Source organism: Notamacropus eugenii, chromosome 3 (genome assembly GCF_028372415.1).
Source record: "Notamacropus eugenii isolate mMacEug1 chromosome 3, mMacEug1.pri_v2, whole genome shotgun sequence".
Taxonomy (NCBI): Eukaryota; Metazoa; Chordata; class Mammalia; order Diprotodontia; family Macropodidae; genus Notamacropus; species Notamacropus eugenii.
In genome coordinates this window covers 221,879,209-221,892,840 of record NC_092874.1, presented here as the reverse complement: position 1 = coordinate 221,892,840, position 13,632 = coordinate 221,879,209, and the positions used below count along the sequence as shown (strand labels likewise).

Here is a 13,632-nt window from a genome sequence, read left to right as displayed (position 1 = left end):
ATCCTGTTGATCAAGGGAGTGGCTGGAGCTAGACCGGGACCCCTGAGGGCAGCAGGGAAGGAGTGACAGGAAGGGGCCCCCATAGTATCAAGGAGTCTATTGTTGACCTTTAGTTGATCAAGCAGGTCTTTTGTGTTTCCAAGAATCTGTACAGCTGGAGCCTTGAGGAGGGTGGGGCAGATGTGACATTGAGGGCAAGCTAGGTTCTAGTAAGGGGCTGGATATTACCACCTTAGGAAGTGTTAAGTGGTGGGGAGCTCAGGATAGTAGTAGGAAAGAGATGAAAGGAATGTAGTTGAATAGAATATTCCCTACCCTGAGATTCCTGGTAGGGAAGATTATTAGGAGGAAGCAAAGGGCCCTTGATTTAGAATCAGAAAACCTGAACTTCAATCCCATCTCTGCTACTTCCTGTACATGTACCAGTGGGCAAATCACAATCTCAGTTTCTTCAGCCATAAAATGAAGGGTAGATCCGATGATCTATAAGGCTCCTTCTAGTTGTAAATCTATAATCCTCTGACTTATTAGATTCTACTTCTTCATTCTATTTAAAACGTGGAAACTTGATCAAGTTTCTGTTTTGTTCAACGTGGTATGCTAGGCACTGATGATACAAAAATGAAAAGGGGAGAAAACCTGTATACTAATAAGTTAGATACAATGTGGAATGTGATAAGGGCAAAGGAGGGGTCTAACTATATAAGAAATAAGAAATAACTGTCACTATCATCTGAAGAGTGACTACCCAGGCAGTCTTAATCTCTTACATTTAGGACCTTCAGAGATCATCCCCTCCCTCCTATTCTCCAAGCCCCTCATCTAGTCCATTCTCCCTTTCCCACTCTTCTCTCCACTGTCTTTACAATGGAGAGAGAGAGAATGCCAGAGGGAGAGGATGTGCAGTGCTTGCCATCTGGGAACTCCCAAGTCTGATGAAGACAATGGTAAGTAACCTCAGAGGAAACAGACACAGGGAAATAATGTAAGCTCTTCAATCAAGCAGAAAGACTTTGAGGATGAAAAACAAATAGAATTAATCTGGGAAGACTTCCAGGAATGGAGAGTGAGGATGCTTACTGTTAACTGACTGAGAGGAAGCCTGAAGCAAGATTTGGAAGAGAAAGAGGGAGTATCATCCCAGGTTGGAGGACAGGTTCATGGAAAAGGTTGGAGGTGGGAGAAGGATGGGATGGAAACTGTATGTTGTGTGGAAGGTGAGCGTTTGAGTTATGCATGTCAAATGCACAGTACTGTCAAATGCAGCCTGATTCTGGAGTTGCATGTTGAAAGAAGAGGAAGTCAGACTCATCAGAAGATCCCCAAGGCAGCCAATTCTCTATTTTCCAGGGGCTGATGAGCCCTAATGTGTATAATCCAGCCCCTTCACTTCTTTTGATTACTTCTCCCAGACCCACATTGGGCAGCAGGGAAATTAAGGAGATAAATGACTTTTCTAGTGGCTTCATCTTTGGAAAAGGCAAGAATTTTAACCATTTCAATCACCTAGGCAAAAGACTTTAGATAACCAAGGACAGACTGTTTGCTGTTTCTACCTCCTTGTGGAAGTTACAGGCAGGAGGATTCTAGTTCAACATAAAGGCGAAAACCTAACATTTAGAGCCAGTCAGTTAATAAACATTTACCAGCTAAGTGCTAGATGCTAAACTAAACTCTGGGGATACAAATGTGGGAGAAAAAACCAGTCCTAATCTTCAAGGAGCTTATAACCTAACAGGAAGAGACGACTCACAGAAGGAAGCTGAAAAATGAGTTCAGGAAAGATAGGCAGGAACAGGGCATGGAGATGTTCAAAGGAGTATACTTGGGTGGGAGAGGAGAAACAAAAGAGGAGGAAACAAACATTTATATAGCACCTACTATGTGCCATCACTGTGCAAAGTACTTCACAAATATTATCTCATTTGATCCTCACAGAAACCCTGGGAAGCAGGTGCTATTATCGTCTCTATTTTCCACTTGAGGAAACTGAGGCAAACATAGGTGAAATGACTTGCCTAGAATCACACAGCTACTAAGTATGTGAAGCTGGATTTGAATTCATGGTTTCATGATTCTAGGCCAGGCACTCTTTCCGCTGTGCTACTTAGTTAGCCAAAAAAGGGAATGGGCTGCTTCAGGAAATAGTGAGTTCTCCATCACTTCCAGCAGGGGCTAGAGAACTACTTGTGTAGGATGTTGAAGAGGGACTTCTACCCCAGCCATCAGACTAGATGAGGGCCCTTCCATCTTTGAGGTTCTGTTATCCTCCTTTTGTCTGTTCACCTGGCTCCCTCCATCTAACCCTCCTCCCCACCCTTTCTCCAGAGTCATTTGATTATACATTCATTAAGTGTTTACCAAGTGTAACGTACTGTGCCAGAGCCTAGGGATATGAAGCCAAAAATTATTCTATCCCTTCCATGGCGGAGTTTACTCAGTGTGTATACAGATAAGTAAATACAAGGCAATTTGAGTTTTTGTATCTCTATCCTGGCAGGTACCCTGGCTTCATGGGATCTATGCTGTGCTGGGAGCAGTCGTATTTACAATGGTGAGTCTGGCTGAGCCCCGAAAGGGCACAGGGGCCCATGAAGCCTGAGTTATAACTTCTCTTGTCTTCTGGTTGATACGTACTCAGCCTCCTTCTCCACAACCTTCACCAGGGCGATGATGAATCATCCTTCTTTTCCTTCCTTCACAATTATTCATCACGTACCTGTGAGTGGCAGATGTAGTCTGTAAGATAGATACAAGAGAAGTGAAAGGTATAAGCAGAAGTACTAAATCAAGGTGAGCGAAGGTGAGAATGGAAGGCAAATAAATGTGATATTGAAATGAGGGATGGGATGATCCAGGGAAGTCATTCAAATGGAGCCATTCCCTAAACTATCAGTCAACCTGAGAAGGCTTCCAAGAAGAGGGGAGAATTCAGAAACTATGAGAAGGATGAGAAGGAAACATCTTAGAGGGAACATATTCTGGGACTCCAGTGTAGCCTAGAAGGAAGTTTAGAGGCAGGAGTCACACAGCTACTAAGTGTCTGAGGCCAGATTTGCACTCAGGAGGATGAATCTTCCAGACTTTAGGCCTGGCCCTCTACGCACTATGGCACCACCTAACCAGCTCCTCCCTCTAACCTTCCTAGAGCTTAAAATTAAGTAGAGCGGCAAAAGATAGGTAAACAAATGACTATATACAGTGTAAATTGTGTTAAGTCCTTTGAGGGAGGTTCTAAGGGAAGTCCTCTCCTGAAGAAAACATCACCAGTCAGTCATTTCTTTTCATATTTGGATGTATACTGTTATTTACAGATTACTTAGCATATGTTGCCAATGTGAGTTTGTAGTATAAGAAATGTGATACTTCTGTAGGGGGCATTTTTAATTAATTTTATTGAATTTTTTTTCAGAAACTGAAAGAAATCTAGTTTTAGTCCTGGAGGCTAAAGAGGAAGGTCCCAACCAGTTAGAGTCAGAACAAACCTAGTTCTGTCAGAGGTGTCAGATATGTGCATACCATCTACCTCACTTCTGAACTATCTTCAAATGTAATTAGGAAATACTTAAGAAAATAAATATAAACCCAATAAAATGTAGATAATGTTAGTATGTGGTTTTCAAAGCCAATGTTGAGTCCACAGGTATCCTTATGAAATTACTGACTTTTTCTTGGCTCTTAATGCATTTATTTTTTTACACAGTGCTTCCTTGGAAGAAGGTTTGGGGAAAAAAGGAATAGATAGGGCTGAGGGAAAAAAGAAGAAGGAGGATATCTCAGGCGAGGTCAATTCAACAATTCAGTCAAAAAGAAGTGATATTTTACCTAGCTGGAGCACAAAACCCAAATGAGATCTGAGGGAAGAAATTGATTTAAAAATTAATTAATTTATTAATAAAGCTCTGAATTTAATTGATTCCCAAGAGGTAATAGTGAGCCCCAGTAAGCTTCTGAGTAAGATAGTCTCTCCAAATGTTATCAAAGGAGGATAATCCTTGTGCGGCAAGAGTGACTGAAGGCATGGATTCTTTTGTAGCCATACTTATATGCAGAAGGTTCTTTCTAGGGTGGTGGCTGTGGGAACAGAAACCTCAGAGGTAGGCCCTTCTGGTTGATAAAACCATAGAGCCTGTCTGCCAAGGGAGCTGCCTGCTCACCTGGTTTCTCCTGCTTCCCCACTATTACCATTACCACCAGCACCACCACCCCAGGTCTGACAGTGTGTTCCTGGCCTAGTCTCTTGCCTTGCCATCTGTAAAGAACATTGGTACCTCACAGGGAATCCTGGTTTCCCCTGGGACTGAGTAGAAGTTCCTGGAGAAATCTATTTTTGCAGTCCTATCCACTGACCTCATCATATTCTGAATAACTCCCAGAATTTGGAAGGAGTTTTAACAGCTGTCACATGGGAGCCAAACTCAAGCTGGGAAACTGATTTAATAGCTTCAGCTGTCACATGGGAGCCAAACTCAAGCTGGGAAACTGATTTAATAGCTTCAGGATGATAAATTAAATGTATCTCTGAGTCATAGTACATAAAGATACCATAGCATCTTTTTGTCCCCAGTCTTTTCTATGACTGACTTAGTAATTAAAATATATAAGAATGTAATAACCTAACAATAATAGCAATTAGACCTCTAATCAAGTACTGTTAATCTTTGTCATGGAACCCTTTGGTCACCAAACCTCCAGTCTGGTTGGAAAAACCCCTTCTCAAAATTATGTTTTTAAATGCTTAAGACAAAATGCCTAGGATGATGAAGGAAGTCAATCATATTGAAATAAAGATGTCAATTTTTTTCCCATTCAAGTTCACAGACACCTCCCTTCCCCAGATGATCCATAGACCATGGAGGTGGAGGAGAGAGAACAGAATCCGTGGGCCCCAGGTTAAGAAACTTTTCTCTAAATAGACTTGGCCAGGATAACTCTGCAGGTTACTTGTGTCCAGGGCAAAGGAAATAAAATTTGTGCTTTCTTATTGTAAATACCATCCCCGTGGATCACCTTTCCCCTTTGTCACTGGAAGGAACATTGACCTGGAGGCAGGGGTCCTGAGTGCCAGCCCTAGCTAGCTGTGATATGACTTGACTGTAGAATTATTTAGACAAGTCACTTGAATACTCACTCAGCTTCAGTATTCTTTCCTGCTGGGTAGGATAGGGTTGGGTTCTTGTGGGTGTAATGGTGTCCTCCAGCACTAATATTCTAGGATCTTAAGCCAAGTTGCTCCATGTGGGGGCTCAGAAAAGGTATACTGGATTCCTAGGTACTGCCTGACTTACTATCTTGCTTCTCTTACCCCACCAGATGAGGTTGTTCATTAGCATCAGTTTTCCCATCTATGAATGTGGGAGTGGGATAAGACATACAACAAGTAAGATAGAACAGAGTAGGGCTGGTAGAGAACCAGAGAGGGTAAGAGAGATTTCAGAGCTAGGTCAAGACTAGGAGAGCTCTTTGGGTTCATATTTGCTCAATGTCCCTGGTTCCTTTGATGAGAGATTCCATCCTGAATCACCAGCAAAGGTTTCCTTGAAGGCCCCAATGCCAAATGCACCCCTGCTCTCTTTGCTTCCCTCTTCCCACTCCCTCAGCTTCAGCATCTGGTCTCTGCCCCTTCTAATCTCAGCCATTTCTCAAGTTCCCACAGTGCTATGCACTGGACTACTAGGTCTCAGGATGGGCAGGTGGTGAGGTATGATTGAGAGGCTGTGGAAATTTCTAGGCACTCTGTATTCTCTGGGACCCTAAGATCCATATCTCCCTTGTCTCTCCCAGGTTAGGGATAACCTGTTCTTCACCCCTAATTTACCGCTTCAACCTCGTTCCTGACCAATGATTTCAGAGTTCTTGGGCACAAGAACCAAAATGTCAATGCAAATGGATGAGTAAATCTCTCTGGAGCCTGGCCCTGGCATGAACCTCATCCCTCTTTGTTTTTCCAGCATACTTTTTATTAAGGTATTTTGAAGAACCCAGGAGGCAATGTTGCAGAAGGAGTATGACATGACGAAGAGAGGGGAGAGTTCAGGGATGGGCCATAGGCCATTTGGTTTCTAGTCTTGGCTCAGCCCATGATCTTGATAGACTTTGTGGCTTTGGGCAGGATACTTAGCTTCTCTGGGAACCCTGCCCAAAGCTATGAAGATGAGAACTTGAGTTGCCCAATCCTTTGGTTCTTTCTGGATGAGGCAGAGGTCTCTACATGTCTAAAATGACATTTTAAAAAAACCCTTTCCTAAAGACCTAGGAAATAAATTAAGTGGTGGATCTATCAGAAATGGACTCTCCCTGGCCCTTCCCTTGAGCCCCTCTTTCTGCATTTCTGTGGTACTCATACAGAGGGCCAGAGGTGATATACCAGGAATGAAGGAGGGGTTGGTAAGTTAAAGGAGTCAAAAGGTGTGAACAAGGCTTTTTAAACTTTTTTTTTTAACTCTAAGCCCCTTCAGTGCTATGGGGCTGCTACCCACAATTTAAGAAGCACTGGTTTTGAACAGCCACAAGTATTGAACAGAATAATTTCTGGGCAGTAAGATTCCAATCAAACTTCAAAACTAATTTTTTTTGTAGTCCTAGGAGACACAGACAATGGGAAAGATCCAGGGAGTGGACACCAGTAAGGCAGCACTGTTGGAGGTCAAGGTCCAAAGATGGTGGCAATGAAATGCTTGACCTCACTTTGTCCCTGGAAGGGACCTTTGAATTATTTATTCTCTTGTCCAAACCTTTCCTTTTATCAGTGAAGAAATTGAGAGGCCAGGAGGTTCAATGAGTTTCCCAACATCACCCAACTAATTAATGGTTGTCCTGGGGCTGGAAGCCAGCTTTCACTTATGTGATAAGCTCAGCTTCTTCCACCCGGCCTTGGTGACTCCATTGCATTAATGCACAAATTGTTCCTTGATTTATTTCCTCAGCATTTAGCACTGTGTTTTACAGACAGTAAGCACTTAATAAATGCATTTTAATTGCTTCATTTATTGAGAGGCAGGGTAGCCTGTGGGGAGAGGGAGTCTTGAAAATCAGAAAACCTGGATCCTAGTCTAGCCCATTCTGCCACTGACTCATTATAATGACTTTGGGCAAATCTTTTCACTTCCATGAATTTGTTAATGACTTTAGGCAAATCTCTTCATTTATCTGAATTTCATTTTCCTTATAAGACCATGGATTTAGAGGGGAAGGGACCTTTTCTTAAATTGGAAGAATAATACCTGTCCAACCTTCTTGACAGAGATACCAATAATATATGTGAAAACACATTGAAAATTAAAGTATTATGCAAATTCAAGGTGGTATTATCAATAATAACAAGAAAAACAGCTAACATTTATGCACTTACTTTGTGCTAGGCTTCATGCTAAGTACTTTTCAATTTTTGTCTCATTTGATCCTCACCACAACCCATTTTACAGATAAGGAAATTGAGGCAAACAGGTTAAGTGACTCGCCCAGGGTCACACAGCTCAAACATAGATGAAGCTAAATTTGACTCCTGGTCCAACAGCCTATCCACTATGCCTTCAAACAACCCTAAATCAATAATATTTATTATTATTTTAAAGTTTACCTTTACTTCTTCCCAGTCTCTTGGTCCTTTGGGCCCATGTTCTTTTGCACAGATGCTCATCTTTAACTAAAAGATACCCAAGAATATCCCCCTATTCTGGGTCCCTTGGCCCAAAATCCTTCCTGAGATCTAACCCAAGTCCTTCTTGCTACAACCTGGAGGAAATGATATGTTTCTGAGTTTGATCAAGCTAAGCAGCCTATTTTCTCTTTATTTCCTTTTCCACAACCAGAGATCTCCCTCACTTGGAAAGCAAAAGGGGCCGAGTTTTCAGAGAACAGGAAAGATAGGTGAGAGCAGGATCATATTGGGAGCATTGCTTATGAAGGGTGGGGTGGCTTACTTGAAGAGGCTATTTCCCCTAGAAGGTGAAAGTGCGTTGTGTTCCCCATCCCTGACCTCACCCCACTCACACTTTCTTAATGCTAATAACCTAAGTGCTAATCCTACTAACACCTTCTATTTGAGAGGGTCAGGGCAGCTTAACTGAAAGAAAGTGAGGGACACACCCCAGCTTCAGGGAGGGTGTGAGTCAGGAAATATACTAGGTCTGAATCAACATTTTATCAGGAAGAAGTCCCAAAGGTTCTGAAGAATGCTTCAGTCTGGGTATTTAGAAGAAATGTTGGAAGTGTAGATGGCGAGTCGTGTAGAAAGTGGAATGAGCATAGAATCATCCACACAGGTTGAAGGGTTGGGATATTGTTCTCTGCCTAGTCAGAGCCATATAGATGACTCACAGTCCCTCAGGGGAAGGATGCTCTGGAAAAGGCCAGGCTTTCTACGTATAAACAGCCTGGAGAGCTTCAGTCTGCGTCTTAATTTACATGTTATTATTTTATTATTTTTATATTGATTATTGGTTTATTTTCTTATATTTATTTTTATGGTTAATTATACATATATGTCAGATTAACATGCACATGCACACATATTGATGATCGCATGACTAGTAAATATGTGAAATGAGTTCTTCCTGACTTCAGGCCCAACCACTCTGCCTCCTGCCAACCACACCATTTACTCTGCCTCCTAGCAGCCTCTCGTAAAAAATGGGACTGCTATTTTTATTTATTTTAAAGTTTTATTTTTGCTTTTTGTTTTATATAGCATCATTTCCAAATATACCCCTCTCTCTCTTCTCCAGTGAGCCTTCTCTTGTAACAAAGACATGTATATGTATAACCAGTCAACACACTAACCTGATGTGACAACCTGTGCATTGTTCCACATCTCCAATGAAAGATGGGGAGATGAGTTTTCTCATCTCTTCTCCAGAGCTTGTTGCTTATTACAATTACATAACATTCAAGTTTATTTTATTGTTCTTTTGTTTTACATTGTTGTAGTCACTGCGTGTATTGTTTAATTCATTCTGCCTGCTTCATTCAGTGTAAGTTCATACACTTCCCTTGTTTTCCTGAATTCTTCCTCTTTTTAGAGTATAATAATATTTTATTGATATCAAATACAATTTTTGGTCATTTCCCAGTTGATGGGTACCCACTTAATTTCCAAGTCTTTGTTATCACAAAAAGGGCAGCTATGAATGAATATTTTATTACTTATGAGGCTTTTTCTCTCTTCAAATTTCTTGGAGAATATGCCTAGAACTAGGTTCTCTCCAAATGTTTTTAACATAGTTGAACCAATTCACAGCTTATTGAACAATCGAAGCTTATTTCCTTTTTTCTTTCTTAATTTTTTTCAATTAGCAAAATTGTATTTTCTCTTCCTCCTGCCATCTCTCCCCCTTGTGGGATAAAACACCTCATAACACAAATATATAATCAAACAAAACAAATTCTTTCATTGACTATGTTCATAAACATAATTCTCATTTCGTACCTTTTAAAAATTATTTATTTATTCTAAACATTCTTTTCTTTTTAAATTTTCCTCCCACCCCTCCCCACTGAGGAGATAAACAATATTTTATCAATTATACATGTGAAATCATGCAAAACATATTTCCAATTTAGTCATATTACAAAAACTATATAAAGAAAGTGAGAAAATTGTACTTCAGTTTGCACTCAGAGTTCATAAGTTCTCTCTCTGAAAGCAGCTAGCATTTTTTCATCATGAGTCCTTTAAATTGCTTTGGATCAATCAGTGTGACCAAGTCTTTCACAGTTGACATTGACTTTAACAGTACAACATTGTTGTTACTTTGCACAATGATCTCCTGGTTCTTCTCACTTCCCTTTGCATCCATTCATGTAAGTCCTTCCAGGTTTTTCTGAAATTTGCCTGCTCATCATTTCTTATAACACAATAGTACTCTGTTACAATCGCATGCCCCAACTTATTCGGCAATTCCCCAATTGATGACCTCTTTTAATTAGATCTATTTTTGCTTTTGCTTTGTCTGAGATCATGATTGCTACTCTTGCTTTTTTTGAAGCATAGTAGAGTCTGCTCCAGCCCTTTATTTTATTCTGTGTGTGTGTCTTTCTGTTCCAGGTGTATCCCTTGTATACATGTTGTTGGATTCTGGTTTCTAACCCATTCTGCTATCTGCCTCCATTTCATGGGTTAGTTCATCCCATTCATATTCATAATTATGATTACTATATCCCTTCATCCTATTTTCTTGTGCTTATCCTTTTCTCTCTCTTTTTATCCTGTCCCTCTTCAAAGTCTGTTTTGTTTCTGACCACTGCCTCCCTTTTTCCAACTTCCCTTTTATCACCCCAACCCCCTCCCCCCCATATCTCTTATCCCCTTCTGTTCCTATTTCTTTATTGGTAAGATAGATTTCTATACCCGAATGAGTGAACGTATGTATACACATACATGCATATATATATGCGTATACGTATGTGTCTGTACATACATATTCTTGCCTCTTTGAACCAATTCTGAGAGTGAAGCTCAAGCATAGCCTGCCACCGCCACCCACTTTCCCCCTCCACTATGAAAACTCTTCCTTACTTGCCTCTATTATGTCAGCATCCCTTTTTTCTCATCCTTACATTTTTCTAGATCATCCCAACATAATCAACTCATACCTGTTCCCTCTGTCTATGTAGACTCCTTCAGACTGCTCTAATAATGATAAAGTTCTTAGGAATTACATGCATCATCTCTCCATATAGGAATGTAAACAGTTTAATTTTATTGAGTCAATTATGATTACTCTTTCATGTGAACATTTTATGCTTCTCTTGAGTTTTCTGTTTGAATGCTGAATTTTCTATTTAGCTAGGGTCTTTTCATCAGGAATGCTTGGAAGTCCTCCATTTCATTAAATATCCATTTTTTCCCTTGAAGGATTATTCTCAGTTTTGTTGGGTAAGTTATTCTTGGTTGTATTTCTAGCTCATTTACCTTTCAGAATATCATATTCCAAGCCCTCTGCTATTGAAACATAAAAGCTGCTAAATCTTGCATGATCCTGATGGTGGCTCCCCAATATTTGAATTCTTTCTATCAGACTGTTTACAATATTTTCTCCTTCATCCAGGAGTTCTGGAATTTGACTGTAATACTCCTGGGAGTTTTCATTTGGGGATCTCTTTTATGATGTGATTGATAGATTCTTTCAGTTTTTATTTACCTTCTGGATCTGAGATACTGGGGTAGTTTCCTTTTATAATTTTTTGAAATATGATGTCTAGGTTCTTTCTTTGATCATGACTTTCAGGTAGTTCAGTAATTCCCAAATGATCTCTCCTCAATCTATTTTCTAGGTCAGTTGCTTTTCTGATAAAATAGTTCACATTTTCTTCTATTTTTTCCCATACTTTTGACTTTGTTTTATTGCTTCTTGAAGTACAGTGGAATCATTAGTTTCCATTTAACCAATTCTAATTTTTAAGGAATTATTGTCTTCAATGAGCTTTGTACCTCTTTTTCTATTGTCAATTCTGTTTTTTAAGGTGTTATTTCCTTCAGTATTTTTTGTTCCTCTTTTAAAAACCTGTTAATTCTCTTCTCATAATTTTCTTATATCACTCCCATTTATTTTCTCAATTTTTCCTCTATCATGCTTGTCTCTTTCACAAATTCTTGCTGGACTTGGGTCCAGTTACCAGTTTTCTTTAAGGCTTTGCTTGTAGCTGTTTTCACATTATTATCTTTTTCTAAGTTTATGTCTTGATTTTCCCTGCCATTGTAGTAGCTTTTTATGGTCAGGTTCTTTTTGTTGTTGTTTGCTCATTTTCTTAGTCTATTTCTTCACTTTGATCTTTATGTTAAGATTGGGCTCTACTCACCTGAGGATAGGGAGACACTGTGCCAAACTTGAGGCTTCTTTGTACTGCCATTTTCATGGCTAGTTCTGTGAGTCTGTGAGTTTTTGGTGCTTCCAAGAGGGTATTATTCTGGGAATAGTGTAGTCACTGCTCTTTTGGTCTGCTCTCTGATCTTTGCCCAGGAAAGGCTCCCCCACAACTGCAAGTGTCAGTGCTTCTCTTGGCCCTGGAACTGTGACCAGGACCCCTGGTCTCTTGTAACCAAACACAAGTACTCCTCTCCAACCTGAAACTGCAATTTAGAACTGCTTATGAGCAACAACTGCCAGATGCATCTAATGCCATCAAAGGGTCCTTGTAATCTCTTTCTGACCGGTTGTCCAACCCCCTTATATCTCTAGGCAGAGAGCTCCAAAAGCTGTTGCTGTTGTTGTAGCCCACAGCTGGTGCTCCTGTTATGCCCACACCAGTGTTACAGACCTCTCCTATGGATATCCTAAGTAGTCTTAGGCTGGAAAAAATGTTTTTCTCTGACCTTTTGTTAGCTCTGCTGCTCTAAAATTTGATTTGAGTCATTGTCTGAGGTTGTTTGGAGGGGTATGTTGAGAGAGTTCTGCCGAGACCTAGCTGGAACTCCACCATCTCTCATTTTGCACCTTGAATCCATCATCTCTCTGCCATGAGATAAGTAGCCTGCTTCATCATTGGACTTCTAAAATCTGGATTGATCATTGCATTGATCAAAATTAAAGTTGTTTGTACATTGTATTGTTATTGTATATATTGTATTGCTACTGTATAAATCATTCTCCTGATTCTGCTCACTTTGCTCTACAGCAGTTCCTATATCTTCCCAAGTTTCTCTGAAAAAAATTCCTTTTGTCATTTCTTATATCATAGTCATCTTACATTGCATTCGTATTTGTTCAACCATTCCCTAATTGATAGGTACCTGCTTCATTTCCAAGACTTAGATACCACAAAATGTGCAACTATCTCTGAATAAATATTTTGGTATACATGGGACTTTTCTATCCTCAACTTCCCTGGAGTAAATGCCAAGCAATAAGATATCTGGGTAAAAAGATATGACCATTTTAATTACTTTTTCCCACATAATTCCACATTTGTTTTTAGAATGGTTAGACCAATTCACAACTCCACCAATAATATATTAAAATGTCATATTTTCCATTTTGATAAATATGAGGCAAAACCACAGAATTGGTTTCATTTGCATTCTTTTTATTATTGGTGATCTAGCATCATCTTTCTTCATTTATTTGTGGTTTGTTTTTGTTTTTTTAGAAAATCTGTCCCTTTTTTTTTTGAGCATTTATCCATTAATGACTGATACTTCTTTCAAATCCCACATCCATTAATGCTTGGGGAGCATCCTTTTCAGAAGTACTGGTAGTATTGATTTGATTACCATTTCCAGAGCATGAGGCCAAAAACAGGAGTTAAAAGAAAAGGGAAGGGAAGGAAAGATGAAAGGGGAAAGGTATATTGAAAATGATCACAGAGTTTCCTTTTTGCCTCTGCATTTCATCCAGTTTTTCCTCAAAAGCCCTTTGAAATTTCAAACATGAGCTTTTTCTATAGCCGCAATATGTAAATTCAATCAATAATTTCTTATTTATATTCAGAAGTTCTAGGTAGTTTTCTTTCCTCTACAATATAGCACTCAGGTGTTTTGTTTTGGTTTTGCTTTTCAAATTCTACTAAGTTCTTTTTAGAATCCTGTTATTCTCAAGTTACATTTCTTCAGGTCCTATCTTCAGGTCAATGTCTTTGGTTCAAAGTTCATGCCTGCTTTCAATATATTGTCTTTTGTTTCTCTCTGCCAAAGTT

The 13,632-nt window shown here is 39.7% G+C and overlaps 1 protein-coding gene across 1 annotated transcript in view; it reads left to right on the top strand.

The window, feature by feature from the left end:
• The window catches only part of FAIM2 (Fas apoptotic inhibitory molecule 2), a 54,937-nt gene that overhangs the window by 36,456 nt on the left and 4,849 nt on the right, over positions 1-13,632 (top strand). Inside the window, exon 11 of the mRNA XM_072654641.1 lies at positions 2,501-2,554. Coding sequence (XP_072510742.1) covers positions 2,501-2,554 — 54 coding nt within the window. The remainder of the gene's footprint in view (positions 1-2,500; positions 2,555-13,632) is intronic.